General features: G+C 39.6%; 1 protein-coding gene across 2 annotated transcripts; it reads right to left on the reverse strand.

Moving 5' to 3' along the window:
• Positions 1-4,899: 4,899 nt before the first annotated feature.
• On the reverse strand, positions 4,900-18,794 carry rgl3b (ral guanine nucleotide dissociation stimulator-like 3b). Of its 2 annotated transcripts, none has more exons than XM_058048708.2 (16): positions 18,526-18,794; positions 15,062-15,354; positions 14,648-14,683; positions 14,178-14,377; positions 13,908-14,065; positions 12,870-13,118; positions 12,543-12,646; positions 12,106-12,190; positions 10,026-10,112; positions 9,522-9,554; positions 9,244-9,365; positions 8,437-8,526; positions 8,211-8,340; positions 6,878-7,180; positions 6,401-6,515; positions 4,900-6,317 (listed from the first exon to the last, which is right to left on the reverse strand). In XM_058048708.2, the coding sequence occupies exons 1-16, from the start codon at positions 18,547-18,549 to the stop codon at positions 6,178-6,180; spliced, it is 2,169 nt and encodes a 722-aa protein (XP_057904691.2). In that variant the 5' UTR covers positions 18,550-18,794; the 3' UTR covers positions 4,900-6,177. The 2 variants fall into 2 exon arrangements, with proteins under 2 accessions (XP_057904691.2, XP_057904692.2); XM_058048709.2 differs by lacking the exon at positions 18,526-18,794 and adding an exon at positions 17,519-17,762.
• Positions 18,795-19,468: the final 674 nt, after the last annotated feature.

Consider the following 19,468-nt stretch of genomic DNA (forward strand, 5'->3'; position numbering starts at 1 on the left):
ACGGCCCCAAAGGTGGCGTTTCCTTGATCCTCAGTGCCATGCCATGTCTTCCTACTGTGTGTGTTTGTGTGTGTGATTGTGTGTACGTGTGTGTGCGTGTGCGTCTAGTATGGAGGGTGGGAGGGAGGGGCTTTCTTAGCATTTGTTTTCCTTTTTATTGTAGTAATTGTTTTTAACCCTGTAAAGCACTTTGTGTTGCATGTCTTTGCAGGAAAAGTGCAATACAAATAAAGTTGATTTAATTTATGTTCTACTGCTGATTACTAATGAAGCTTCCTTTTGGTAAGTTCCCATGTTTATCAGCCAAAAATGATCTCAACTGGCCGGTACTGAAAAGTGTCTGGGATGTAATGAGTTAATGCACGGGGCTGCAACAGAGCCAATAATACATGCTCCGAAAGCAATGCACGTTAAGTGGGTTAAAACGGTTATCAAGGAGCACTTTGATTAATGGCAACATGGTTTGTGCAGCTGTAGGCAGGGCTGAGGTGATGGGTGGGTTCTTGGAAAAAAGAAATAGGAATGCGTGAAAGAGAAGGAGGGGTTGGGGGGGGCGGGTTAGGAGGAAGGAAGAAGCTCAGCACGTGAAGGCAGGGAGTGTGTTGTCTAAGAGCCATGTGCTGGGGCCAGGCGTGCGAGTGACACAGGCGGTCCACGTCACGCCATGACTCACTCCAGGGGGAAGGCTCCCTCCCACAGACCCAAACACACGACAGAAATCCAACCATAAAGATAAAAGATAATGCGACCAAGGACTGCCTACTTGGCTAAAATTAGCAGAGCGAACTTCAAAACAGACAAAAGAACAGAAACACACATTTAAAAAGGTCAGCCATTCTAGAGCACAGCACACAGACTGGTGCAATAAAGTTAGCAATATTACAATGCTTCAAACACAAAGGATCGCTGAACAAAGATCTGGGACTGAAAACAGTACAGCAGCAACATGAAGTCTACGGAAATAGGTTGTTTTTTTCCCCGATTCACATAGTAAAATAAAGCCCATGTTTATACAGGGTCAGGCAAAAATGATCTGACATTTGTAGGTTAAATAAAAGGCAAATAAAGTAAAGAAATAAAAAAAGTGTTATTGTTTTGCTTGGTTTCTTTATAGTGCCATTGTTTTTGGTTTCTTTTTCAGTTTCTGCGTAGGTTAAATAAAAGGCAAATAAAGTAAAGAAACAAAAAAAGTGGTATTATTTTGCTTTATTTCTTTATAATGCCATTGTTTTTGGTTTCTTTTTCAGTTTCTGCATAGGTTAAATAAAAGTCAAATAAAGTAAAGAAACAAAAAAGTGTTATTATTTTGCTTTGTTTCTTTATAATGCCATTGTTTTTGGTTTCTTTTTCCATTTGTGGAAACATTTATCAAAACAAAAACAAACAAATCTGTAACTGCAACACAACGAGCGTTCCGTTTGCACTTCAATCTTGGTAGACATGATCCCGTACCAGCTGGAAACACCATCTTGTTATGTGTTACCAACTTCAGAGCTACTGGATCTGCACTGAAACCAAAATCAAGCGGCCGACCTCGCATCGCCAGACCTGATATAAGTTTTAAAACGTAATGAAACAGAACAGCATTATATGTACTTTTCAAAAATAGACACTTTTTTTGTTTTACTTTATTTGCCTTTTATTTAACCTACAAATATGTCAGATCATTTTGCCTTGACCCTGTAGTAGGGATGCGCCAATGCCACTTCACTTAAGAGTATTTTTTAGATCATAGATAAAGGCTGGCTAGGAAATGTATTAGCGTTATGTTTATTAAAAGATTTATTTATACTTGAACTGCTGCGTTTGTCAAAAACGGTAGAGTAAATGTGTTAGTGTTTATGGCTAATGAAGTGAATTCATGTTGTGATGTGTAGTATTATACACTGGTCACTTTGTGTTGTGTTGCATTGATGAAACAATAGCCACCGCAGGAAGAACTGCCCAGAAACTGGAAGTTAAAAAACAAAAATAATTAAAAAACCACATGCATGCGAGTCTACATTATGTGTAATTTTCTTCATTATATTTACTGTGTTGGCTAATAGGAGTGTAAAAGTGATTATAGGTGTGTTATTTCATGTCTCGAGGGCTCCAATAATGTTAAAACCCCCATTTACAAGCTTGTAAACATGTTTTTCCATGCTATAACTATTAAAATATTCCAATTTCTAAATAAGTGGAAATTGCTGGGTCTGGAACCAATGAACCAAATAGCATCATTACCAATATCCGGCAAGTATTGATTTTGGATTGATTTGAGTTCAGTTTTATATTCACAAATATCTGTGTGTTTATTGTAATGTTGATGAATTATACTGCATGTTATATTGATTACAACCTTGTTTTTGGACAAAAGGAGGGCTTTCGGAGCGAAGAGAAATAAAGGAGGTTGTGTGTTTGTGAAAACAAGTGTGACAGTCCACATCCTCTTCCAAGAATGGGGAAGAAAGCCTTGTTTATCAAAACAAAGCTTTGACATGCTTTTAAGGCTAATTTTACAAACAAGTGAAACATCTAGAAGGAGGTTTAAAAAAAAAAAAAAACACATCCAACTAACGGCAGCTGAAGGTCATTCTTGGAAGGGTGAGACAGAGGACAGCTGTCCGTCTTAAGTTTTACAAGACCAGAGTGTGGACTAACATTAGGGTTCCAGGGGGGAGCCTTACGCTGCCTTTGGGTAAAAGGATGGGGCCTCACTGTGCTTCTGCCGGGGATGGTGTTGTTCTGCTTGGAGGTGTCGGTGCTCACATGGGCAATGACTCAAAACCAGCTTGTGACACTTTCTCATGACAATAGTGGACCGATTCAGAACTCCTGACATTTGTGTATAATTGTGTATAATGCTAAAGCTTTTCCAGACTGATAGATCTCGATTAATCTAATTATGTTTTGATGTTATGTGCAAACACGGCGGACGAGTGGTTAGCGCGCATGCCACACCTAGGAGTCCTGTGTTCGATTCCACCCTCAGGCATCTCTTTGTGGAGTTTGCATGTTCTCCCTGTGCATCCTTTCTCCGGGTACTCCAGTTTCCTCCCACATTCCAAAAACATGCTAGGTTAATTGGCAACTCCAAGTTGTCCATAGGTATGAATGTGAGTGTGAATGGTTGTTTGTCTATATGTGCCCTGTGATTGGCTGGCGACCAGTCCAGGGTGTACCCCGCCTCTCGCCTGAAGATAGCTGGGATAGGCTCCAGCACCCCCATTCATTTAAAATTAATGAATGAAGGTTATGTGCAAAAATAACACAGACACCATAATGATATGCACAGAACAAAAAATGAAGTAGGGAACATTTTATAAACTAACATATCTCAGACTTCCTCTCGGCGAAGTAGAGTATTATTGATTTTACTGGTGACTCAACTCCGTATGTCTCATCAATCCTCAGAAACGTGTAAGAAATATTTCCCGGACAAATCCGGATAAGACCTTGAAGGTCTTGCAGGTTCTGCAGGGCTCGCTACTCCAAAAAAAAAACAAAACACACATGCGGTACACACGCCAGCGCAGCACTTGAACATCACACACATGTATAATACATGAGAAAGTATGAGATGAGGGGAGTGTCCTGTTTCTCCTCCAGAACTGCTGACCTGTGCATCCCCTCTAAATAACCTCACCTACTGTATCTAAATGCCTGCCATGCTTCTGAGCGGAAAATAAACAGATCCCATTCTATTCAAATTACCCTTGCATTGAGTTTAGATGTCCAAGATCAGGCTCCTTGGAAAAAAGTAGGGCATCACTAATGTCACATGTCATGGTTATTATGTGACCGAGTTCAAGGCTGAGCAGCTGTTGTTGCCCCCTAACGGCCACAAGCTGTCAGTACATCATATGTTCGCTTTTTTTTCAGCAGTTTTGTACTGCCCTCTAGTGGTCAATTATATGACATAACAGCAATTCAGCTTCACTTATGTGGAAAGATGCGTTAAAAAGGCCCTCACACGGTGTTTTGAAATACAAATGAACGTTGTTCTGTCGCTGTTGTGTGTCACAATATACCTGAGGTAGCTCTAGTCTCTAGTCGGGCTGTCCAAACCTTTTCCACCACTGGCAATTCATCTATATTTCAAGAAAACAAGAATGATGAAAAACAAGAAAACATGTATTAGTATAAACGTCCGTAAAACCGATAGATATGCTCACACGAGCACTAGCAATAAAATGCAATACGAAATAATATATACTTAGGCCACTGTTATCAGATGGAAATGTCACAACAGTCATTTAGCCCATTAGTCTTCTTATATTTCAATATTTGCTTGAGAAATAAGCACTAGGAGGCATCAATCAACTGGAAGAAAACACTTGGTACGTCAATACTGCCATCTAGTGGTAAAACGACGAATGATTTCTGATATTACATTTGCTCCAATGTATTTTTTAACGGATAAGTGCTAAAATGTCAAAGTTGTGCAATGTTGATCGTTAATAAATTTAAAGAAACACTTTTGGGAACTCAAAATGACTATTTTATGTAAAATACACTAGCCGCAGTGGCTATACTTTCAGCGGAAGCAGAATGGCGTCAAATGGCCCCTTAAACGTGAACACGCACCGGAGAAGTTAGCTGCAGTATCTTTCCTTCTGTTTTGGGAATTTCGGTCTTATTGGGCTCCATCTTGAGGACAAATCTTGAGTTGACAGAGCCACTTTCGGTGAATAGCCTCCAAATGGCGCTGTGCTTTTGAACCCACCTGATTGCTAATTGAAGCCAGCTGTTACACACTACAGCTCGTAAAGCGGCAGCACGTAACAGTCGGCAGGAAATACTTACAAATTAAAAGCTCAAAACAGGAAGTGACAAATCCTGTACTGCAGAGCAGGAAAACACATTATCAATCTTTATAACGTGGGGACAATAGTAATATACAAGTGTTTTGACATTTTTTTGTTTATTTCTTTCAATAGAGCATTTTGTTTACACATTTAATTCTACTTAGTTTGCTCTTTGTACCAATATGTCTTGTACAAGCAGCAAGTACATTTCCTTCCACGTCTTTCAAGATAAATACCGTCAGCATCACCCTGACGTCACTGAAATGAAAACATCTAAAACTATCTGAACCACTTGTTTAAATACATTTGTTAAGCATTTTTTTACATTATTAAATAATCTCAGTAATATCAGGAAACACTCAAATTAGGCACCCAATTTCAGTTTTAAGGATAAGCAGGAAGTTGTCACAATGTGCGATCAATAGCATGATCCAAGTGAAGCACGGAGGATATAAAGCCATACAATTCATATATACATATAACAATAAGTGACATTATGTGCACTGAAGTGTCTGCTGCTACCATGGTACCAGGCTGGGGAATGCCAACCTTCCTGTCAAGGCTGGGAGCCAGTTACACAGCAACAGGAGGTGCGGTGAAAGGAACACGGTGCTCCCTGGTAAGAACACCGCCGCCCACTTGTCAGCTGGCACGGGCGCGCCTCGAAAGGCTTAGAACACAGTGTCACTTCCCTGGAGTTCTTTTTAAGCTCTTCATGCTCTTCTGACCTCCTTTCCCTTTTTTTCCCACAGGGTGTTAATGATTCCACGCAGTTTGTAGGTCACATATATATTTAAATTCCAATCACTAACTGCTAACAACAGTCCCTGGGTTCAAAATCACGGATTAGGTATACAAAAAAAGCAAAATGTTGGACAATTCTTGTATTAGATCACATTAGAGGAAAGGGGATTCCTACCAGAATACGACAGCATCCGCTATAAAGTGCTTTTCTGCTACCATAAGAGCTTCACCACATCTCATTTCCGCTACAAATGAGGTGGAACATAATATAATACACAGTGGTACCTCGGTTTTTGTTCCAAAAGGTTCGACACCAAAAACTGAGACAAGTTTTCCCATGGGAAATCATCCAGAAACCCCAAAATATTAACAAAAAAAAATACAATATAGTACATATAAATGATGAATGGATGGAACACTGGTAAGATCATTCTGTAGTGTTTCTCATTTTTTTTGGCCCCATGGCGGGTTATTTTGCAGTCGCACTCAATAAAAAATGCAGTGTTTGGCACGTGCAATACTATATGTAAATTTGGGCAAAAAAATGTTGACGAAAACTGAATCCTATGGCAAATGGAGTGTAAAAAAAGCTGAGGTTTGGTTGTAGTATTACAATAAAAGGCTTCTTTACGGTTAAGTGGTGCTATTTGGAGTACCGCCCAAGACTTGACGTGGCTCTCAGTGGTTTCTTCTGGCCTTTGTGGAACCAACGCAGGACAAAATCAAAGTTGGCAGTGGTGCACATGGCATAGAAGACGTTTGCTTTGTCTGGTATGTGTAGCTCTGAAAACAGAAAAAAAAAAAGATTAATTGATCAAAAAAGAACCCAAGCGGTGATTAGAATGATCAGAAACATGGGTTCTGACCTCTCTCTTGTGAGATGACTTGTGTCAGAGTAAATTCCTGCCAGTTCATGTGCTCCAGGTGATGCTTGTCCAATGCCCGCTGAATCACGTGTGCAGTTTTGTCCTGGCTGGTCAACTGAGACATGCAAAGAACAACACACATCAGTTACAATTCTCAAGCACCCGTTTGGTGCACTTCCAACCATTCAATATGCATAACACATGTAAATACATTGAATACGTTTATGCAGACGCCCCTCAGACATAGACATAAGCGGTTGTCGACATAATCGAAACTGGCAATTGCTTGCACATTTTTCCTGTTTCCTGTATCTTTTGTACAAGTCTGTTTACCACTTCCCGTGGTGAGTTTTACATGACATGTACAGCAGCTGTGCATCCTAGCCTTCCTTTATTATTTTGCTACTTTACACTCTTTGTGAGCTTATCTTTTGCTTCATAAAAGACCGTCTAAAAAACACCACACACTCAACTCACCAGGATGCTCTTGTACATGTTGCCGTTGTTGCGGCCCAGGTCCACGCTGACCCTCACAACACAGGAGTCGGCGCCCTGGCGGTTGTAGATGGGCAGGGACGTCATGGACACAGAGCGTTTGTGGTGCGGGGTGGACGTAGCCGAAGCAGTGGCACAGGATGTGGTTGAGGAGCAAAGGGAATCCGAGGAGGAACCTGAAGGAGTTGGGGAGTCCGGAGAGGAGGTGGCCGAAGAGCAGGGAGACGAGGAGGAGGACGGGGAAGAAAAGACCTCTGATACGTTGTTGCAAGAACTGTGGAACGACTGTAGGATGGCAAATTAGAAAGAAGAGTAAAATGTTACTTCATTTGCTGAGAAAATGGTAATTATGTAATGTTTTACCAATGTAGGGCAAATTAGACAGGAATTAGACAGGTTTTCCTCCAATACATGGCCTAATTATGGACATTATAATTCTAAATTTGACAAAAAAAATCGACAAATTTGCTTCATCGTGGTACAGACCTGACCGTCTGTACCTGCAAAGTAGTTATACAAATATTTTTATAGGTAAAAAAATGTATTAATGACCCTTTAAATGTCAACATTTTCAACATTATTAGAGCCCTCTAGGCATGCAATAACACCCCTATAGTCAACTTTACACTCAAATTACCTGTTATGGTAGACAAAATAAGCGAAAATAAGTAATGTAAGACATAAATAAGCTTGTGCTTGTGCTTGTTCGTGTAATTGTGTTCAGGTGCTAAGGGACAGGAAGTGATGTTGAGGAGTTCAGAGAGTTTTAGCTTGAAATTACTTTAGCTTGTAATTACCTCCACAAAGTGCCAACTGCAAGCACAGTGCATGAGTTATGTTTTGCCAGTGTTTATTTGTTTGTTTGCTTGCTTGTGTTCAAAATAACTTGAGAAGTTATGAATGAATTTGGATGACATTTTCAGGAATTGTTGGAAATTGGATGTGGATCCGGATCACCGTCTGGATACAGGAATTTTTCAGTCAAAATCATCAAAAATGGCCGGTACCGAGGGGGACGGCTTTTAATCATTAAAAAAAAATGTGTATGTTTAATTACCTGTTCATATTGTAGAAATATTGTACTAAAACATCAGAAGTTGAAAAGGGACAGTGACTAAGGGGTCACTTGGTTTAATGTAATTGTCAGTGGAAGTGTTTGTTTGCTGAGTACAAAAGATGGCTTTGTCCAGAGGACAAAGAACCATTAATCGACGTCATTGCAGCCTACAACAAAGAGATCACTGATGAGGATGCAAACTCTGGAAAAGGGCAGACTGTCCAAAAATATGACGCATACATGCACATGTTTGTTTACCTGTAGTCGGATGGAACAGGCAGCGTTTGGGGAGGACAGATCTTCCAACTCTGATCCACTGGATCCGGAAGATGAAACACTAATCTGGTCCGCCGGGGGCTTTTTGGATCCTTCACTCATTGTCAAAATGCTAAAATTTCGGATGATCAAAAGCCATACACATATAATGTATTTTGTATGTGAGTATACAAGTTACCATGGATACTCTTGTGTGCATGATACTCACGAGGACAGTTTCTTGGTGAGCGTTCGATGGCTCCAGGGAGTTGGTGAACACACGTCCACGGGAGGCTCCAACTGTCTCGATAGTTCATAGCTGGACAAAAAAAGTACTTTTACTACCTTCGCTAAGGACATTTTTGTAGCATCTTGTTAATTAATCAGCAAATTTATGACTTCTGGATTAGCGCAAAGGAACCAATCATGAACTATGAGAAAACTCACTACAAGCTAATCAATCCACCGGAAATCACAGGCAGTCATTACTTAAGATAGCAGTCTGACTCATGGTGTTATTTTAGTAAGAATGCTAAAATCATCACACAGCAACTTGACACCCAAAAAGTAGGTAAAAAATTACAAGTTTAAAATAAAAAAGCAACTATTTTAATAGCTTCCCCTCCTGTATTTCATTGGTCATTGTTGCCAGGGGCACTGCTTAGTAGTACTTCTGAAATATAGAAGATGTCAAGAGATTAGAACGTGGCCATAAATTAGCCAAACCACTGCATAAGCCACAGGGTTCCAAGTTTAACAAAAAAGTTGTGACTTTTACATCGGAAATTATGGTATTTTTTTGTTTTTGTGGGAAAAAATTTTTGGTGTACTTTTACCTAGCTTGTCTTGTCGGTTGTAATGCTAGCACCTACATGCAGCAAAAACAGACACTAGTTTATGCATCTCAGTTACTTGCAGGAAGGCTACTGTATTGAATTCCTCCATAACAATTATTTTTCATATTTTAAATGATTGGAGGTGGTTTGTCACTGACAGTGGTCAAAAACACAGTTGTGTTATTTAATATTCAGCATACCTTTCTTGGTCAGTTAATAGTTTATGTCCTCGCATCCAATCAGCAATTCTGGGATGGTGAGGCAGGCTGAACTGGGAACAGGATGACTGCAGCACACAGATTTGCGACAGAACCTCAAACTCCTGCCAGAAGAGAAATGAACATGTAAAACTGAATAAAAATGCTGGATGTTGAGAAAATGACTACATGTGGACAACTTTGTATTTGGCAGCAACAAGATGAAAAGGGAGAAAGATAAAGGAAAACAGAGTGATATGGTACCAAGGGGAACGACTCACCCTCCTCCTCTTCTCAAAGTTTATGAGTCCACCCTGTCAAAGGAGTGAATTGTTACAAGGGTATGTATTAAATTCATAAATCACTAAATAACTTAAGCGGCAGTACAAATGCAAAAACAAGCATGACAACCGAAGAATGTATTTTTAAGTGTGTATGAGGTATGTTAAAAAGCAAAGTTAAGATGATGGACCAACAAACTACAAGGGGCTACCATTATGACCATTATGACATGCTTCAGAGCAATGGTATGCGCCAAGAAATCCGAGACATGAATGCATTTTGACTAAATATATAAAGCAGAATGGGAAACCTATTTTTCTGTTTTGTTTAGTCATCCCCAACTGTGTCAGAAACTGCCAACATGGCAATAATATCCTTAAATCATTTCCTCCCTCTGTGTATTGGGAGTACAAATAAATCATATGATAACAGTAGTCATTTATTACATATACTGTTCCTTTAAAAGCCCTCCATGTATTAGTTTCTCAGGATGCCAAACATACCTCCACTGTGTCTGGCAGGGCTGTGTCCAGCATGGTGAGGACAGTTAAATAGGTACCCAGGTAGGGCACCACTCCACTGGAGGTACTCTGCAGAAAAAACAAGGCATTACCAATTAGTCTTTTGGAACAGTTTAATATGTACCATTCTTTCATGGCATTGAAAGTGTCCTACTTTCATGCAAGGTAGGTCTGGGTTAGTAGGATTGCTGGCTCCTGTTTCAGCCCAGGAGACTTTACAGATGAGTCATAAAGCACTCTGCTGTCGTCTATTATTACTGGCCTATAATCCTACTGGTCTGAGGCCACTTGAAACCTGTTTAGTACTGAGCCAGGCCAAAGATAGGTCGGGTCTCTGCCATGCTCAAGACGCTCCACTATATATATGTCAGTGGGAGTGGAATCATGTGTCTCTCACTCGTGGAACTGTATAATGTTTTTTTTTTGTCATCTTGAAAACTAATTGTGTCTGCTTTAAAAACAACATTACAACACATCCCATAATGTTTTACTTGGAGCGTTACTTGGAGAATCTCTCCCCCTGAGGCATAGCTGAAAATTAAACACTGCTTGGATAATATTTCTCCCAAAATATCCACGCACTTTTGAGCGGCGTCCCGTTTAAAAGAAGGTCAGAAGTAGCTAACAGTGTATGCTTTTGAAATGTAAGTTAATAAGTGTTTGTAAAATATACACATCAACAATCATAGCAGCTTGTAGCGTAAAAACTGACTTGTGTCACTTGTGTAAGAACGAGGAAGGCCACGTTACAGCTTTTCTTTGAATGCAACACCAGGCTGTGAACTCAGGTTATTCATTCATTTTCTACTGGTGAATTCTACCCCAGATTATGAGGACAGAGGCGGAGTACACCCTGGACTGGTTGTCAAGTCAAGCACAGGGCACACATAGACGGTCCTTCGGAGTTACCACTTTTAGTGGAAGCAGTCAATCTCAGCCATTTTTCAAAAGTCATCCCTCTCCATAGTGGCTATTTATGAAGGCACAAAAAGATTCTCTTCTTTTATCCAAAAAAACTGAACTGTTTATGTGCACGTGTTAAAATTTCCCTTCAATGCGTAACCTCCTTCATGCAACACTTTCTGGTCGCTGCGGAGCATGTATATCAATGGGAAAGATGTAGGCTTATAATTGCACCAAACATGCTCTCTTCTATTGTGGAGTGGCATCATCACCTCTTTGTGTGGTCGGGTTAGTAGTGAATGGGTTAATTACCTAAGTCCATCCATTTTCTATACCGCTTATCCTCACTAGGGTCATAGATATGCTTGAGCCTAGCCCAGCTGTCTTGGGGTGAGAGGCGGGGTACACCCTAGACGGTAAGCGGAGAATCGGAGAATCAAACCCAGGTCAAACATTCACACCTGTAGAGTCTTCACTGAAGCCATGTTTTTAGACTGTGGGAGGAAATCCGAACATGGCGACTCCATTCAGAAAAGGCCAAACGATTCAAACCCAGAAGCATCTGGTTGTGAGGAACCATTGTGCTGTCTCGTTGTGACTTCAGTCGAAATGAATTTTCATAATTCCCCAGCAATTCTATTCAATAGGAACATTGAGTACAAGTACAAGAAGTGGTGATCTGCAAACAGATGAAACCTCTGTCCCAAGTCGCCTGAAGGAGACCGCATCGAAAAAAGGGAACAGACTGTACTGGAACCCTCCGGTTTTTCATTAAATATGCGTGTAAACATTAACTAAAACATCAATCCTTTTCATAACTGAAATAGAAAAATGTAGAAGGGTGTCTTCTTCAATTCTTTACATGCTTGACTTAACATAATATAAGATTAGAGCTGCATTATCATATGTTGAAGATATATATGCTATCTGGTGTAATCCTTTATAACACCCTCAGGTCAGATCCCTGAAAGCACAACAACTCAGGGGTTGACTTTCACAGATACATTAACTTAAAAAAAATATAGGTATTGGTCAAAACGGGAAATTTTTGTCATTTAACGTGCTACGCTAAATTTTTCGTGATGTATGTGTCAGGATGCAAAAGGCATTGACGGAATATGCCAATAATGTATGCCTTCACATTAGTGCTGGGTCTCACCTCCATCAGGAGTTCTCGGTTGGTGAGAAGACAGTTTTCATCAGGGAAGGTTTCACATAGGTTATCAAATGTAGCCATGTTGTCCCTGAAAAAAAAACATCAACAGAAATATGTGAGTATATTATATGCATGAGTAACTTAACATAACCAATATTGGATATAATGATTAACTTATGTCCTTTATTATAGTTGGGACAACTTTGTCCATGAGCAGGTGTTATGTCACAGAGAAACACTATTAAGTTTTGCCTTTATGAGCCTTGACATTTTACTATCCCACCACAACATTCATGACTGGCCCTATAATGTGGGTCGCCCTGGAGCAGGTCATTTGCTGAAATTGCTCTTGACGAAGGTTCAAGGCCCTCATTAAAAGTCAGTTACGATACACAACATAAAACCCAGCTGTGGCTGGAAAAAGAGTTTTCTGCGTTTACCTGCTGACTGCAGCCCAGGTCTTTCTCAGTCTGTAGACCGCATTGGACTGAAGGGCGGATAGGATTGCCCTGAGTGAGGAGAAGTTCTTCAAATTGCGACATTCCTGCAGAGAAGTACAAGTCAATATTTTGTGACAATAGTGTATGTGGCACATATTAGAAGTGCTGACCTACATTTACACCTTATGAATTTATTCACAACACTCGTGTGTGTATCATTTCCGTGGTACCAATATATCACCATCATTGGTGCTTCGGTGATTTGCAGATGAAATAATTGCTTCATATGGTCACCTAGAGACCCATGGTCAATCAACAAGCACCCACCTGTGCTACTCCGATCCACTTCTCTATGATGCGAGCTCGATACGGTGGACCGGTGGGAGGCATGCGACAGGAAGTTGGACTGGAGGTACCGCAGGTCGAACGGCAGAGCAGCGACACAATAACCAGGTTGGTAATGGCATTAAACTGGGCCACGGTGGCCCTGATGGTGGGGGACATGTTCTCCTTCTTGTCTCTTTGTGACCAGATGCAGCCCAAACATTGGTAAGGCGCCACTTTGACAAATAAAGCCTGAGAAGAAATAACAATGAGCCTGATTAGATTATAAATGTTACCAAATATAACAAGGGAAGCAATAAATCTATTTTTTTTCCATATACAGTATCAGAACAAAAATTGTACTTGGTAAGAAAATAATAATGCATTGTTTGCCACTGGAGAGTGTGGTGTGAATGGTTGTTATATGTTATATGTCTATATGTGCTCCCTGATTGGCTGGCGACCAGTCCAGGGTGTAACCCGCTTCTCGAAGACAGCTGGGGTAGGCTCCAGCATACCCACAGCCATCGTGAGGATAAGCAGTATGAATGAATGAATGTTTGGACAGTTTTCATATGATCAAACATTGCGCTTAACTGCTAAATAACCCACAATGGGGCCAAAGAAAGTTCTGAGGATGCGCCAGGATGTACAGGAAGTCATCAATGATCCGAATCTTCCATTCGCCCCTAAAAGCCTTGTTAAATGTTAATGTATCCATTTAACTTAAAATTTATATTTATTTTGCATCGTATCATTTGGATTTATATTATTTCTTATGGAGAAAATTGCTTTGGTTTTCATACATTTTGGTTTCTGCTTCCTTTTTTGGAATAATATATAACGAAAAGCAAAGTACCACTTTATTTTAAGACAATTTTCTTCAGAAAACACATCTAATTCACCTTCAGCACACCACCGTTGCGGTTTTCAATTCAGTATGATAACAGCATGGTTTGAAAAGTCACACATTTTCTATCATTTCTACCAATGCTAAGAACCCGCCTCTTTTTGTAAGGTTTGTAAGGTTCTCTGACTTACAGAATCAATGCCAGTGAGTTGTTCTGCAATGGCTCCAGCCGAGAATTCCAAAATGTCCCCTTGATCCTGAGCGATTTCACATCCTGAATCCCCATCGCTTGAAAGTCGCTTGTGTTGTTCCACATCTACCTGAGCAGCTCTCACATTAGTCTCTGCTTCTGAAGAAGCAGCATGAAGATATGAAGATAAAATGAGCTTAAGTGTGTAAAACAGAAGCAGCAGCAATTTGACATGTTTCATGCAAGCGTTCTAAAGACTACGGTGGAATACCTTCTTTCTGGAACCTCTTCAGCAGGTTTTCAGCTTGCTCAGCCAGTGAGCACAAGTTGGGCTGACAGTGTAGTCGGTCATGAATAGCAGAGCTGATCCTGAGGTGATCCAAAAGGAGACGGAGCCCTGGGTGCAGTGGAGGATGCCTGAAGTCCTCACTGTACTCATCCAACCATGTCTGGACAAAAGCCAATGGAGGACTAGTAGGAAAAGAAATATCACCATAATTAATATTATCAATGGAAAGGTCTTTATGGTGGTGTAGTGTGCCATTTATAGTTAAAAAAGCAATGTAATTGACATCAAAAGTTGAAAACAGCCACTTTATTATATACAGTAACATGCAAAGATTTACTTTATGATTAATTATTAATTTTCAAAAAGAATTGTAGGCAGAAAAGCTGACTTGTATATGTGTGCCAGTAATCACAAACACAAACAAAAATCGACTATAGAAACCATCCACCTACCTTAAGTTGTTGTCCAATTCTGATGCTGCATCATCTCTGCAGAACGACAAATATGGAAATATAATTTTTTTTCTTGAATATACACTATTTTTGTACATCACTTGAAACATAATTTGCCCTTACTCCGGACTGAGACCATGACTCATGTCGGGCTCAGCCTCTTTGTACATAATTGTTGTTGTTGTTGGGAACATCTCGCTAATGAGTACCTACAAGCTACTTATTACTTAAACGCGAGCTTTCTAAAATGATTCAGAAGCATCAAGATGTGTGTGCAAGGAGAGAAGCTTGAGGTGTACTTTGACTTTTGGTGTGTTGTGCTGCCACTCCATGTCGCATTATTACTATTACACAGCCGTGAGACAGTCTCGCCGATGTGACTAAGGCGTAATGTAAAGAAATATGGAATAATACCGATGAAAGATGAGCTCCAGAAGCTCTGCCGTGCTTGTGAAGGTTCTATATGTGGAGAGGAAGATCCTGCTGTAGTCCTGCTGCTCCAGACAGGCGGGGTCAAGGAGGTGACTCACAAGCATTTGCAGGCTGGCTGCCTTCAGACGCCGCACTTTGATGGTTCGGTACTGGACGAAAGCGCAAGACGGATTTGCATTGCTGGGGTCAGGCGAGGACGGGACAGGCACCCGATGCAGGGTGATCCCGTAAACTGCACCATCCTCAAATTCTTCACCCCACTCCTGCACTGGGTTCTGTGGGTTGGAAGGAGAAAACGCATTGGATATCAGATTTAGCAACATGTGCTGAATGTTTACGTTCCTGAGTGCCTCCTCCAGGATGACCATGTTTTACGATATATATGATGCAACACTATAGCTCATAGGAGTCTTAACCTTGCGGAAAATGTAGGCGTGGCATGATGGTCCTTTCAAAAACAGACTTCAAACTGCCTAAAAATATTTACCATAATTAACTCATTCAATGCGTACCCCGCCTCTCGCCCGAAGACAGCTGGGATAGGCTCCAGCACCCCCGTGACCCTCGTGAGGAAAAGCGGTAGAAAATGAATGAATGAAAGAATGAACTCATCAATGCCAAATTTAGACAATTTTGACTTGATTTTTCAAGGTGCACACAATATTGGGTTGTGTCTATAAAAACATGGAAACTCCCAAAAGAAAGATTAAACTCATCCTTCATCAGAAAAAAAAAGTTTGTTTCTACCCTTTTCCGTTCTTTAGTAATTAGCATTATAATATGGGTAAGTTTCAGGAAAATATCTGTTCCCAACAAAAAAAGGGAGAAAAACAGCTTTTTGCTTTTGCCAAATATCTCAAACAAATACAACTATTCCACAACATAAAAAAGTTTGTTTCTACCCTTTTCCGTTCTTTAGTAATTAGCAGTATAACATGGGTAAGTTTCAGGAAAATATCTGTTCCCAACAAAAAAGGGAGAAAAACAGCTTTTTGCTTTTGCCAAATATCTCAAACAAATACAACTATTCCACAACATAAAAAAGTGTGTTTCTACCCTTTTCCGTTCTTTAGTAATAAGCAATATAACATGGGTAAGTTTCAGGAAAATATCTGTTCCCAACAAAAAAAGGGAGAAAAACAGCTTTTTGCTTTTGCAAAATATCTCAAACAAATACAACTATTCCACAACATAAAAAAGTTTGTTTCTACCCTTTTTCGTTCTTTAGTAATTAGCAGCATAACATGGGTAAGTTTCAGGAAAATATCTGTTCCCAACAAAAAAAGGGAGAAAAACAGCTTTTTGCTTTTGCCAAATATCTCAAACAAATACAACTATTCCACAACATAAAAAAGTTTGCTTCTACCCTTTTCTGTTCTTTAGTAATTAGCATTATAACATGGGTAAGTTTCAGGAAAATATCTGTTCCCAACAAAAAAGGGAAAAAAACAGCTTTTTGCTTTTGCCAAATATCTCAAACAAATACAACTATTCCACAACATAACTACAAAAAAGGGTTGTTTTACAACAAAATAACTATTTACAATTTTCACATTTGGAACTAAACTGTGTGTTCATGTGCGTACGTAAAAATTTCCCCGACAATGCATAACCTTCTCTTTTCTATATACGCCCCCCTGCTGTCGAGTGAACCACGCCAAGCTCTAATCATATGTACTTCTGCCTCCTTGTGGTTGTTTTTATGGCATAAAACTGCTCGAAAAGTGATTTTTTTGGTCTGCATTTACGTCATCACCTCTTGCGCGCTAGCTAAGGACCTGTAAAATGCCATCATCACCACAATGGCACCCTGAAAGCCCACAAAGACAACTGCTCTGCCAATCACTGTGACATCCTCCATCGTCTGTCAGCAAACCACTCCGACCCAGGGTTTACAAATCTACACGTACCGCTTGTCAAATCTTTGTTTGAGTTGTTCTTAGGTCCAGGTGTGCAAAAACAAAAAATCAGTTAAGCAGATATTGGCTTGAAAAAAATACATTGCTTATCCAGAGGGGAAAAAAATCAAACAAAGCATGAACAGCCGTTTGGTTTTGCAGAACATCAAAGCTTTGTATGGCCAACAAAGGCTTGACTTTCTACTCTGGATGATCAAGGATGTTATTTTCAGCCTTCTTGAGGTGGCTATGAGGTGGACAAAAAAACATTTTTTGGATGGGAAACATTATTTATTGTGTACAAACAAGTAGTAACTGAGCCTGAGGCTTCACTCGACTTTGAAGGTACTGCATTTAACATTGTTGATTGCCAAATTTGTACATGTACATTGTAAAAATAATTTTCTTTATGATTTGTGTTTTTTCTGAGTGATATTTGCCTCAATGTGATAATGCAAAATGTCAAAACAAAGCATAAACAGTTTTTAACAGGAGGTACAGAGGTAAGCATAATAAACATGTATAATAACTTTATAATAACCCTCTCCAATCCTTTTTTTCATCCACAAAATTTTTTTGGCAGTTCGGTACAAGCATAACAAGTTGGCGTGTCCTTTTAAAAAGGGTTACATAACTCTGGCATCAATAACAATGCCTGCATGACTCCAAACTAATCCATTTGGTGTGCACACAAAAGCCTTACAAATCTATACAGAAACAAGTAGACATGCAATGTTATTTACTACGATGGTCCACACTGTGTCCACACGAACAGTATCACACACACACACACACACACACATTGTCTCTCGTAGAAACCACTGTTTGCTGTACAGACAGGAAACATTGTGTGCTCCTTGCGCCCATGCTAGCACAAAGCACCACTATCAGTCAAATGTAAATACAGCTTCATTCATGGCTTTCTTGCTAATACCCCTAGACATCACCATTTCAACCAAAACTAAAAACAACCATTTATATATAAATAAATGTATATATTTATATATAAATAATTTATAATATACATATATATATAAATTATAATATAATAACTTTTTTTACATATTTTTTTAAAAGGTTAAAAAATCTATCAAAAATGACACTTATTCCCTCAGACGACTTTCATTTTTATTTCTGAACCATATGTAAATATTTCAATATCAGCAGCATAACAATAAGAACACCAGCAGATATAATGGATCCGAAACTGGCATCAAATATTAACAAATAAATCGATTCTCCCACCCCTAATTTACATTACTGTACACGTAAACACTGATTTGTGCCTGCAAAGTGACCTGTACTGTAATTTTATTTGTATACATGTAATATATGAGCAATATACGACTTGTAACTTCTAAATTCTATTAAAAACGTCAAAAATAAGTCTTTGGGGTTATTTAATTGAGCTTTATGCACCAGGTTAAGTTTGTAGTTTGTCAAAGGAATTTGGCTATCACACATAGCAGTTATTTTAGCTTATAAACATTTTAGCTTATTTTAGCTTATAATTTGACAAGAAAGACATTGAATAAATAAATATCTTACCATCGTTAGCTCCCATTTTCCCATGTTTCTTAAGGAGAATGAGCATCCATGTTGGCTGGCTTTTAAGTCAACTTGCAGTCACTTTTAGGGCTCCATGTTTGTTCACGTTAAAACTAGCTTTGTTAGCAAAACCAAAAAAAACCCTTCCTGCTACATTTTGTGACATTTAGCATACTTAGCATAGAAGGCGTGGAAGGGACCAACCGATACCAGCAAGAATGTTCTCCAGTGGCTGTGTCAGTGTGGACACACCGGCTGGAGTCATACTTCCAAGCCTTTATAGTGGGAGGGGCTGTCTTTGCGCGTGTGTGTGTGCGCGTGGGTTAAAGGGACTGTACGCAACTCGCGGCAAATGACATGTTGTCAAACCAAAACAAAATAATATAAAAACATGTTACCAATAGTGGCTAAAAAGAAGAGATTTTTATTGTTATATTTTTCACTATTACGAATTAAACTGAAAAAAAGTCGACAGCGAACACAACTGCACGTGCGTGTGTGTTACGTCGGGCGTGTACTACGTACTCAAAGCAGTAAGACGACGAATAATGCAAGAATAATGTTTGTAGGACAGTCGAATGCCATTGGATACCATTTGGGTACATTAGAAATTCATGCTAAATGACCAGATATCTCTCGAAGGCTACCTCAATTCATGACAAAAGACTAGGTAGGACAGCTCTAGTCAGACTAGATAGGACAGCTCTAGAAAGCTAAATCAATTCATGCTAAAAGACTAGGTAGGGCAGCTCTAGCCAGACTAGATAGGAGAGCTCTATAAGGCTACATAAATTAATGCTAAACGACGAGGTAGCACATTTCTAGTCAGACTAGATAGGATAGCTCTAGAAAGCTACATTAATTCATGCTAAAAGACTAGGTAGGACAGCTCTATAGTCAGACTAGATAGGACAGCTCAAGAAAGCTACACCAGTTCATGCTA

This window comes from Doryrhamphus excisus, linkage group LG16, assembly GCF_037039965.1.
Source record: "Doryrhamphus excisus strain RoL-2023G ecotype Guam linkage group LG16, RoL_Dexc_Guam_v1.1, whole genome shotgun sequence".
Classification (NCBI taxonomy): Eukaryota; Metazoa; Chordata; class Actinopteri; order Syngnathiformes; family Syngnathidae; genus Doryrhamphus; species Doryrhamphus excisus.

What these genes read in the sequence shown, in the direction of transcription:
- rgl3b (XM_058048708.2), bottom strand. Translation starts at nt 18,549, where the DNA reads ATGGGAAAATGGGAGCTAACGATG. An exon ending in ACTTTGAGAAGAGGAGGAGG is followed by an intron (nt 9,366 to 9,521) that starts GTGAGTCGTTCC and finishes CTCTTCTGGCAG; the next exon opens with GAGTTTGAGGTTCTGTCGCA. An exon ending in AGTCATCTCACAAGAGAGAG is followed by an intron (nt 6,318 to 6,400) that starts GTCAGAACCCAT and finishes TTCTGTTTTCAG; the next exon opens with AGCTACACATACCAGACAAA.